General features: G+C 62.7%; 4 protein-coding genes across 4 annotated transcripts in view; 2 read left to right on the top strand and 2 right to left on the bottom strand.

Annotated features, from left to right (window-relative positions):
* AMSG_06909 (uncharacterized protein) overlaps nt 1–2,795 on the bottom strand; it is a gene marked incomplete at its 3' end in the record, with an annotated part of 4,261 nt that extends 1,466 nt beyond the window's left edge. Inside the window, exons 1-2 of the mRNA XM_013901505.1 lie at nt 2,563–2,795; nt 17–2,248 (exon numbers count right to left, since the gene is read on the bottom strand). Of these exons, the coding sequence (XP_013756959.1) occupies nt 17–2,248; nt 2,563–2,685 (2,355 nt within the window). The 5' untranslated portion in view covers nt 2,686–2,795. The remainder of the gene's footprint in view (nt 1–16; nt 2,249–2,562) is intronic.
* A 911-nt stretch (nt 2,796–3,706) lies between these two features.
* Nucleotides 3,707–5,031, top strand: AMSG_06910 (uncharacterized protein; the record flags this gene model as incomplete). Its single annotated transcript, XM_013901506.1, has 2 exons — nt 3,707–3,816; nt 4,150–5,031. The coding sequence occupies 2 exons, from the start codon at nt 3,707–3,709 to the stop codon at nt 5,027–5,029; spliced, it is 990 nt and encodes a 329-aa protein (XP_013756960.1). The 3' UTR covers nt 5,030–5,031.
* Nucleotides 5,032–6,210: 1,179 nt separating this feature from the next.
* On the top strand, nt 6,211–8,073 carry AMSG_06912 (DEAD box polypeptide 52; the record flags this gene model as incomplete). Its single annotated transcript, XM_013901507.1, has 1 exon — nt 6,211–8,073. The coding sequence occupies one exon, from the start codon at nt 6,211–6,213 to the stop codon at nt 8,071–8,073; it is 1,863 nt and encodes a 620-aa protein (XP_013756961.1).
* Nucleotides 8,071–10,521, bottom strand: part of AMSG_06913 (RasGTPase-activating protein) — a gene marked incomplete at its 5' end in the record, with an annotated part of 2,636 nt that continues 185 nt past the window's right edge. Inside the window, one exon of the mRNA XM_013901508.1 lies at nt 8,071–10,455. Within this exon, the coding sequence (XP_013756962.1) occupies nt 8,121–10,455 (2,335 nt within the window). The 3' untranslated portion in view covers nt 8,071–8,120. The remainder of the gene's footprint in view (nt 10,456–10,521) is intronic.

A 10,521-nucleotide genomic window follows, 5' to 3' on the forward strand; every position in this document is an offset into this window, starting at 1 on the left:
AACCGTCGTTGGAGACATCGTAGGCGTCAAAGGCAAGCTTGAGCTTGCGATCGACGTCCTCGTTCGACGAAAAGACGGCGAGCACAGCCACGAGCTCTTTCTTGTCGACGCCACCCGAGTGGTCGGCATCGACCATGTCGAACATCGACTGGGCCACCGCCGGATCTGCCACCGCTGAGCCAAGTGCCGAGTTGGCGACAGCGGTGCAAAAGTCGTCAAAGTTGAGCTCGGCAGCGTCCGCCGCAAGCAGCTTGTCGACCACGTCGATGGGGATGGCGGCCATTGCCTGCAGCACTTCGACATCCTGCCGGCGGCGGAGCATTGCACGCGCGTCGGACCGCGTCGACAGTCCGTCGGCCTGGTCGAGGACAGCAGACCCGCTTCCGCGCCGCAGTGCGAGTGGCGACTTGGGCGGGTCGTGACTCCCGCTTGCGCTTGCGTCTGCCTCGGCACTCGCATCTACACTTGCATCTCCACTCGCATCTGCGCTGGCTTCCGCGGCTGCAGTCGTCACGGTCGGCTCGGCATCGGGCTTAGGAAGGGAGGCTGATGCGGATGCGGAGGCCGAAGCGGAGGCCGACACCTCGACCGAAATCTTGGTAGACGACTCCTCGCCGCCGACTGTAGTATTCGATGCAGACTTTTCGACAGTAACCGAGACCCTGGCGTCGGCGTCGGCGTCGGCACTGGCGTTGGCGTCCACACCTGCGGATGATGAACTGCGGCTGCGGCTCCCGCTTTCGCACTCGCTTTTGCTGCGGCTTGCGCTGCTGCGTGAGCGGTCAGCATCGTCGGCGTCCGAGGCGGAGGCTGAAGCCGAGTGGCTCGGGCCGTTGTCGGACGAGCCAGAGCTGGTGGACATGCGCGGTGAAAAGGCGACCGGGCCCGAGTGCAATTGCGAATTGACCGAGTGCGAGGCAGAGGCGGAAACAATGTCCGACTCGGAGTGCGAGAGCGAGCCCTTGGGGTAGCTTCGCGCTGGTGACGACGCGTCGTTGGCGCCACCATTCATCGAAACCAGTCGTGATGAGTCCGCTTTGCCGACCACCGACGAGACGTTGAGACCAACCGAGTTGGCGAGGACAAGCTTGCTCCGCAGCTCCGCGATGGTCTCCTCGTCCTTCTCGAGTTTGGCTTCAAGCTCTGCCTTGGCCTCGTGCAGCTCGTCCACTTCCTTGGCATGGAGCTTGTTGTCGCGCTCATGGGCATCGCGCTCGCGGTTGAGCGAACGAAGTGCATCGTCGAGCTTGCGGTGGGCGTCGTCGCGCTCGCTCTCGACAATGGCAAGTTGCGAGCGGACGGAAGCGAGCTGGGCATCGAGGACCCGACTGCGGTCTGCGGCCTGGCTTTCGACAAAGCTGGAGTGAGTGCGGGCATCAGTGGCGGCCTGCTGGGCGGCAATGAGCTCGGCACGGAGCTTGGCCGACGACTGGGCGTCGTGGAGCGTCTCGCCAGACTCGCGCTGCAGCTGGGCAATGGTGGACTCGGCGGCAATGAGCTTGGACTTGAACGACTCCAGCTCAAACTCCATGGCCTCGGCATCGCGTGCAGCCTGGGTACGGAGCTCGTCGAGCTCGTCGATAACCTCGTTGTACTCGGCCTCAAGGTTGGCGTACTCGGTGTCGGTGGGCGCAGCGAGGGCAGCGGCCTCGGGTCCCAGCAGCATCGTCGACGACCGCGAGCGGTCGGCGTCGGCAGTCTCCTCGGCAAGCTCGAGGAGGCGGGCCTGCAGCTTCTTGCACAGCTTCTTGAGGCGGTAGTTCTTGTCGACAGCCACCTCGAGTGCTTCGTCAAGTTCCTTGTTGCGGGCGAGCGCCTCCTCGTACATGGGCGGGGACGGCCCGGACTCATCACCGGCGCGGCCACCGGCCCAGCCGCTGTGGGCGTGGCCGGCGTCGACCAGAGCTTGCAGCCGCCGGGTCTCCTCATAGTACGCGTGCAGCTCCATCTGGAGCTCAGCAACACGGACGTGCCGCGCATCGCGCGAGAGCGCATCGTTTTGCTGGCGTGCCTTCTTCAGCTCCTGCTTGAGCTCCTTGACCTTGCGCTTGAGCGAGACAATGAGCCGCTGCTCGCGCTTGATGGTGGAAAGGCCACGAGTCGAGCCGCCGGGGGCGAGCTCGAGCTTGGCGCCAAGCACCTCGTCCAGCTTCCGCCGCACCCGCAGCGTCTCCTCCTCGGCCTGCTTCTGCAGCGTCCTGGCCTCGTTCCGCTCTAGCACCACTTCCTTGAGCCGCCGTTTCAGCCGCTGCAACCGGTGTCGTACCCACCAGATCAGAGCAAGAGCGAGAGTGAGTGCAGCACAGAGATCGATCAACCACACAACACATCGTCTGCTATCGGTCTACATCGCCTCTCGCACCTCGCCCTGCCGAAAACCGCCAGTCTCTGAAAAAGGGCAACCTCCAACGGGACAATTCCGCAGTGCCCAACTCTTTGCCTGACCGGCGCAAAGTTGAGCAGAGCAGCCAGCAGAGGGTAGCGCGATAGCGGCAGTGGTACGGAGGGAGGAGAGGGGGGGAGGGGGAGGGGGAGGGGGAGGGGGGGGACACGAGAACGTACCTGAATCTCCTCAAACTGAGCCTCTTGATCATGGTAGTACTTCTTGTGCGGGTTGGAGTCTGCTTGCTTGCGCATGCGCAGAGGCTTTGCATAGCTTGCTTCTGCCGTCCTTGGTCGTGTCATACCAGATGATGATGGCCTTGGCCGCGAAGGTGGTGGTCCTCGTTGCGGTTGCGGGTGGTGTGCCAGCTGCGGGTGCGGGGAGCGGGTGGTCTTCCTCCACCTCGGGACTGTCCCTCTCCTCCATTAGGAACAACCACTCCAGTCCGTCGCATGCGTGGGGATGCCCCACGCTTCCTCCCACCAGGGGGGAGTACGGTGAGAACGACCGGCGCATAGTCGGGTGCCCTCTGCCAGCGCAGCCGCCAAAGATACCACTGCCATTCCGCCACAGATCGATCGGTCGGCTTTCACTCGTCCGGCTTGCTTGGCCGGCAGCCCAGTCGGGCAGCCGGATGCCAAGCCGATCAGGGTGAATGGGCGCACCACAATGGTCGCTATTGGCATGTGTTGGCTGTGTATGGTGTTGGCAGGGTTTGATGGCGGGTGCGTGCTGCAGCGAGTTCGATCGGTCGGCTTTCACTCGTCCGGCTTGCTTGGCCGGCAGCCCAGTCGGACAGCCGGATGCCAGGCCGATCAGGGTGAATGGGCGCACCACAATGGTCGCTATTGGCATGTGTTGGCTGTGCATGGGGTTGGCAGGGTTTGATGGCGGGTGCGTGCTGCAGCGAGTTCGATCGGTCGGCTTTCACTCGTCCGGCTTGCTTGGCCGGCAGCCCAGTCGGGCAGCCGGATGCCAGGCCGATCAGGGTGAATGGGCGCACCACAATGGTCGCTATTGGCATGTGTTGGCTGTGTATGGTGTTGGCAGGGTTTGATGGCGGGTGCGTGCTGCAGCGAGTTCGATCGGTCGGCTTTCACTCGTCCGGCTTGCTTGGCCGGCAGCCCAGTCGGGCAGCCGGATGCCAGGCCGATCAGGGTGAATGGGCGCACCACAATGGTCGCTATTGGTATGTGTTGGCTGTGTATGGTGTTGGCAGGGTTTGATGGCGGGTGCGTGCTGCAGCGAGTTCGATCGGGTGGTGGCTGCGTTGGACAAGAGCTCGGGCCCGGTAGTCGGCCCGGAGAGGGGACACTCATCGCCATGTCGTCATCTGGTGGAAACAAGGGCAAGCGGGAAGCAGGAGGACCAGCTGGCAGTGGCCCTGCCCGCAAGAAGAAGAAGCACAACAAGAGCTACTACACAGGGGGAAGGTATGTGGCCAAGAGAGGGAGGGAAGCGGTGAGGCAGTCATGGGCGGGGTGCTGCCGGCAAGAGAGACAGTGACCGAGTGCGAGGGGAGACGGCGGGAGGGCTGAATGGCGCACTGGTGGTCACTCACGTAATCATGGATGGATGGATGGTGCCATGCTGCAATATGCTGTGATATGGGGCTGTTACCGATTGGTGGTCGACGGGGCGGGGGATCTGCTGCTTGTGGTTGCGACGACCTTGCGGTGTGACGGGACGACGACGCTTGGGAATGATGATGACGATGATGATGATGATGATGATGATGATGGTGGTGGTGGTGATGCGTGACAGAGCAAGCGTGGTGCTCGTGAAGAATGGGCCGATGGAGATCATGGTGTGCTGATGACGTGCGAGACTGGAGTTATGGGTCTCGCTGTCCGCTCGGGCAAGGCCTATCTCCACTCGCGGTATGCGGACTGGGTGGCGTCGGACAAAGGCAAGGCCTGGGCCGAGGCGCATCCGCTCCCGCTTGTGCCTCGCGATCAGACAGCTGGCGGCGATGACAGCAAAGACGACAGCAAGGCCACCAAGCCGAGCTCGGCTGGTGCCCCGTCGAGTGTGGCCAAGGAGGACAACGATGACGGCGGCGAGATCGATTTCGAGGCTGCTATGGATGCCGAGTTTGAGGCGTTGGCCAAGAAGGACAAGCTGACCTTCCGCAATCTGGAAACCAAGGTCAAGGGTACGTTTTTTGTTGGCACGCAGCCAACCGATCCGTTCGTGGCGCAGCCGGACGGGTTCATCAACTTTTGCTTTGACGCGATCGCGTCCGCGCCGGTCAACGGCACCCAGTACATTTCGCGCATCGTTCCTGTTCATGTGACGACCAAGCCCAAGCTGGAGCGGATTGTGGCCAAGACCGGCGCGCTCCTCACCGCCTGGCTCGAGCATCACCCTCAGCCGGCCGACGCCAAGTTTACCGTCATTGTCAAGCGGCGGATCAACAAGAACGTCGACCGGACCAAGCTGACTTCGGATCTGGTTGGCCTCGGCCTTGCTGCAGGCTTTACCCTCGAGTGGAAGCGCGGCTACGACTTTGCCATCTCAGTTGACATCATTCTCAACATGGCCGCCATCTCCATCCTCTCCGGCTACGACACCTACCACAAGTACAACATCCAAGCTGCGGTCAATGCCGCCATGATTGCCAACGAAGAGTCCAAGACCAACTGATAAAGCATCTGCCATCCCCTTTGTGTCCTCATCGGCTCGTCGACCGCCCCCCCCCCCCCCCCCCCCCCGTCGCCCGTCGCCTGTCGCCGCCCACCGCCCACCACCACAGCCGCCACCGCCACCACGCCACACCTCACCCCGCCACCACCACCAACTCAATGACTGCCAACTGCGACGAAGAGACCATTGTACATGTGGACAAGCTAGAGGTGACGCGAGGTGTATGCGGTGGTCTTGGGGACGCCCTTACCCTCGTCCTCGACTTCACCCCGGTGGTGACCATCACCGACGGCGTCTGGTCGCTCAGCTACGAGATCGATCATGTTGGCAAGCATGCCTCAGTCGAGCTGGACACGCTGGGGCCGAGGGACTATGCTGCAGGCACCAAGATCTCGGTCGAGCTGGCCTCAGAGGGCATGGATCTGTCTGGCTTCAAGAGATCGCGTCTGCTCAACATGGGCCTGCTCCGGTTGACTCTCCATGGATCGGCACCAGAGGCTCCCAAGGGCGACATGGATGAAGGCTCTGCTGCGCCTACCTCGGCATCCGGCACTGGCGCCGCTGCTGCTGACGACGATGCACTGCTGCGGATATCACTCGTGGTCATGGTGGCAAAGGGCGAGGGCAAGTCACTCACCCGCACCGTCCTCAACCCCCTCGCCGACGCCTAGTCCCACCCCACCCCTCATCTCGTCCTTTTGCCGAGGATGAAATGAACCATCCTCTTTGCGCGTTCCACGAGACCCGACGACGTACTATCTCCATCCCACCACCGCCACCACCCCCACCACCATCCGCCCAACAACACATCCAAAGCCACCCAACCTCCCCCTCCCTCCCCCTCCCCCTCCTCCATATCTTCCCCCCTCTCCCCTTCCACCTCTCCTCCTTCCATCACAATCATCGATCGAATCAGCTGCAGGCTGCGGGTACTCGGCATCAGCGACAAATGACGGCAGCAGCAGGGCGGCGAGAGAGAGCGAGAGCGAGAGCGGCGGAGACACCCAACTCAGCATGGACACCTTCCACCAGCTGACGCCTGGCGTACGGTTCTCGCGGGAAGCGGGAAGACAAAGACAGCCAGGAGCAACAGCAATGTTGCCAAGGGACTCTCTGTCCAATCTGCTGCTCTTGACTTCTTTGGCACAGCTCGCCCGTCCCGCTCCTCCCGTCCGTCGTCCATGGATGGTGAGGATGGGCTGATCGTGGTCAAGGAGACAGGCAAGGCCAGCGGCAAGGGCAAGGGCAAGGGCAAGGGCAAGGGCAAGAGCAAGGGATCAGCCAGCTCTACAAAGACCGACAGCCGCTCGTCGAACTCTACTGTCCACCAGAAGGTTAAGAAGCGGAAGAGAAGCTCATCCCCATCGGACGGCGGCAAGTCGTCCAAGCGGGCAAAGCGGGCTCAGCGGGCGTCGTCGTCGTCTTCGTCGTCGTCGTCGTCGTCATCATCACCATCGTTATCGTCGCCGCCCTCTTCGGCATCGGCATCGGCATCGGCATCTGGCTACGGTTCGTCCTCCGGCTACGGTTCGTCCTCCGACTACGATTCGTCTGCTGGCTCTGGCTCGTCCTCGTCGGGCGCAGGGGATCGGGTGACGGTATACGGCGACTCGGCACCGCATCCGATCTCGTACTTTGAGGATCTGGAGGGCGAGGTGAAGCCGCCGATTCTGGCCAACATTGCTGCCGCCAAGTACAGCCGACCGACGCTCATTCAGCGGTCGGTCATTCCGGTCATGCTTGCCGGGCGTGACGTGCTTGCCTGCGCCCCGACCGGGTCGGGCAAGACGGCCGCGTTCTGCATCCCGGTCATCGCCAAGTTGCTGTCGAACGCGGCGCAGCGGCGGTCGAAGCGAATCAAGAAGGCTGTGGCCGACGGCAAGACCTCGGGCAAGACGTGCTACCCGATGGCACTGGTGGTGGCACCGACGCGCGAGCTGACGACCCAGATTGCGAGCGAGTTTGTCAAGCTAGCTGGGCGCAAGCGGCTGCGGGTGACCGAGGGCCATAAGCTCCGGCTGAGCGGGCCACAGCCTGTGGCGGCGGTCGACGTGGTGGTCTCGACGCCCAGGCGTGGCGCCGTCTTCCTCTCCCACCCCAACGTCGCCATCTCGCACCTGCTCTGGTTTGTCCTCGACGAGGTCGACCGCCTCTTTGACGAAGGCTTTATCTCGCAGATCGACGACATCTTTACGCTGCTCAAGCAGCACGAGCGCGCCGAAGCCGAGGCCAGCGGCGAGCACAATGCGTCGCTGCAGCTCTCACGGGCGTTCTTCTCGGCCACCGTTCCGAGCCACGTCGAGGAGCTCTCGGGCGCGGTCTTGGTCAACGAGGTCCGAGTTGTGGTCGGCGCCCGCATGCAGGCCAACTCGTCTGTCTCGCAAGAGCTGATCTTTGTGGGACGCGAGGAAGGCAAGCTGCTTGCTCTGCGGCAGCTTGTGGCGCGCGGCGTCCTTCCGCCGGTCCTCATCTTTGTGCAGTCCAAAGACCGCGCCAAGGAGCTGTACCAGGAAATGGTGTTTGATGACATCAAGGTCGACGTCATCCACTCGGACCAAACCACGCCGCAGCGCGAGGAGATTGTGCGCGACTTTCGGCGCGGCAAGATTTGGTTCCTCATCACCACCGAGCTCATGGGACGCGGCATGGACTTTGCCGGCGTCGCCGTCGTGGTCAACTACGACTTTCCCTCGTCGACCGTTGAGTACATCCACAGGGTCGGCCGGACCGGCCGCGCCGGCCGGACCGGCCGCGCCGTCACCTTTTTCACCGAGGTCGACAAGCCCATGCTCCGGCCGATCGCCACCATTGTTCGCGCTGCCGGCGGCGACGTGCCCGACTGGATGGTTGAGCTCGCTCGCCCGCGCCGCGACCTGCGCCGCTCGCTGAAGAAGGTCCCGCGCCGCCGCGATGCCATCTCCTCGGTTCCCACCGCCGCTCTCCAGGACAAGGACGCCGCGCTGGTGAGCGCTGCTCGCAAGGCCGGGCGGGTCAAGAAGCGCAGGGCCGAGCGCAAGGCCAAGCGCAAGGCCAACCGCAAGTGAGGTGTAAAGGCAGCGATTTACCTCGAGCTGGAGCACCGGTCCCGAGCTCAAAAGCCGAACATTTTGTTGATGGTGTGCAGAAAGATGTTGAGGTCGAGGACGACGTACTCGAGGCGGATGACCCGCTCGTCGTTCTCCTGTCGCTCAAGCAGGTCCTCGAGCTCAAACTGGTAGCGATCGACGGGAAAGCCATGAAAATAGGCGGCACAAACAATGACCCCAGGCTCATCAGACGAAAAGACGAGGACGGTTTTCTTGCGGCGGGCGTCGGGCACAAACGACTCGGCAATGACGCCGTCCTTGAGGAGCTTGTCGTGGGAGACCTTGAACGGGCCGACGGTTGCGCCGGCCTTGTCCTTCTTTTTCTTCTTTTTGGACTTGGACTTGCCGGCGGCGTCGGACGGCTGCGAGCGGACGTTCTGCAGATACTGGTTGTACGACTCGAGCTGCGAGAGCAGGAATTGGTGGTGGGAGCGAACACGCTCGAGGGTGCGCTCGATCTTAGCGCGATCCTTGGCGAGCGACTCCTCAAAGGAGGCGCGGTTCTCGGTCTCGCGCGAGATGTCTTCCAGCATGCGCGAGTGCGAGTCATTGCGCGAGAGCACGCCCTCAGCCTCGAGCGCCGAGAGCTTGTCCTCGATGGTGGTGACAAGGGCTTCAAGCTTTGCGTCAGGCGCGCGGAGGAGTGACTCGTGGGCGGCTTCGATGAGGGTCTCGAGCGTGTGGTGGATGGAGAACGGAATGGCATGCGAGTCGAGCCGGGTCAGCAGCTCCTGGACTGCCTGCTTAGTCTCATCGTACAAGTTGCTTGCGGCGGCGTTCTCGTCGAGAGTGTCGGTGTAGGAGAGGCCCTGCGGCGGGACGAGCGAGAGAACGACGGCCTCGTTCTGCGAGTTCTTGACTTGCGGCGGAGCCTCGCCGAGCTTAGCCATGATGTCGCGGATCGGGTCGTCGAGGTCGCCGGCCACCTCGGCCATGTTGTCGGCAAGCAGAGCGTGGATGAGGTAGATCTCGTTGAGCGAGATAGTGATGGTTGGCGTCTGGTTCGAGGCCACGTCGACAAACTGGTGGTCCAGCTTGAGGTACTCCTCGAGCTCGGGCACGTCGGTCAAGTTCTCAAAGAACTGGGTCAGCGGCTCGGTGTACTGCTCGATAAAGGCGTTAAGCGGGAGCATGTACGCCTCCTTGTCGCCAAACAGGATAAAGTTGGAGAGGTTCTGCAGGACCTTGGCAACGAGGACGAGGTTGCGCCGGACTTTGGCGGTGAGCTTGTTCTTGACCAGCTTGTACGAGTCGGCATCGGGCGTGACAATGGCCGGGTTGATGAACCGCAAGTAGACAAAGCCACCGATCATGGTTGCCCGCGCCTTGCGTGACGCCTCGGGGAACCGCTCCTGTGTCATGATGGCAATTTGCTTGGCGAGCCACCGGATGCCGTACGGCATGTCCTCGAGCGAGCTGAGGACTTGCTTCATGAACACCTCACACTGCGCCATGATCATTTGGATGCGCGGCTCGATGACGGCGACCACGCGCGGGTCCTTACTCCGCTCGGCCTCGGGCACCTCGGCGAGCGTAGACTTGACCCCGGTCGCCACCTCTTCCTCGTTGATGAGCTTCTTGGCGACCTTGGCCGGGTTAATCTCAAACGACTCGGGGTCTGACGCCACAAACGCCTCGAGCACGCCCGAGAGCGTCTTCTCCAGATAGGCCTGGCCCGGATCACGCCGCGTGTACTCGCGGATCATCTTGGTCACCGCAGAGTTGCCGCGGAGCAGCGAGCCCATCGACGTCGACTCGTTGAACTCTTCCTGCAGCGCGCGGCGGAAAACCGAGAGCAGGAGCAGTTCCTCGCGGGCCGAGTACTGATCACCAAAGAGCGTAAAGGCCACAGCCTGGATAAACGCCGGCGTCTGCGAGAGCTTGACCACTTTGGGCAAGATGCCGAGATAGTTGGGCTCGCGCTGGAGCAAGTAGAACAGCGACGAGTACAGCTCGCGCTTGGCCTGCGGCAGCGCAGCGTCCGAGACCTCGGACGCCGACGACGCCATCCGCTGCGTCTGGGCAATGACCTCTTGCACAGTGACCCGGTTCTGGATAAGAAGCCCGATGCGCGAGTCGATCTCTTTGTTGTCGCGTTCCAGAATGTAGTTTTGCTTGATCGAGTTGGTCAGCTCCTCCTTCAAATTCCGCAGCTCGGTCTGTTCCCGCTGCAGTCGCCGCGCCTTGTCCTCATCCTCAGCCTGCAGCGTCTTTTGGATGGCTCGGATGTTGATCAGCAGCCGCGGCTCGGTGAGCGTCTTGACTCGCAGCGCAATGGGGATTTTCTGCCCGCCGCCGACCAGCGAACCCGACCGCGAGCGGCCACGCACCGCCGCCGTCCTGACCTCGTTTCCAGTTGAGGTGCGTGAGTTGGGACAAGGTGAAAGGGTGCAGGGGGGGGGGGGG

This window comes from Thecamonas trahens (genome assembly GCF_000142905.1).
Source record: "Thecamonas trahens ATCC 50062 unplaced genomic scaffold supercont1.29, whole genome shotgun sequence".
Lineage (NCBI taxonomy): Eukaryota > Apusomonadida > Apusomonadidae > Thecamonas > Thecamonas trahens.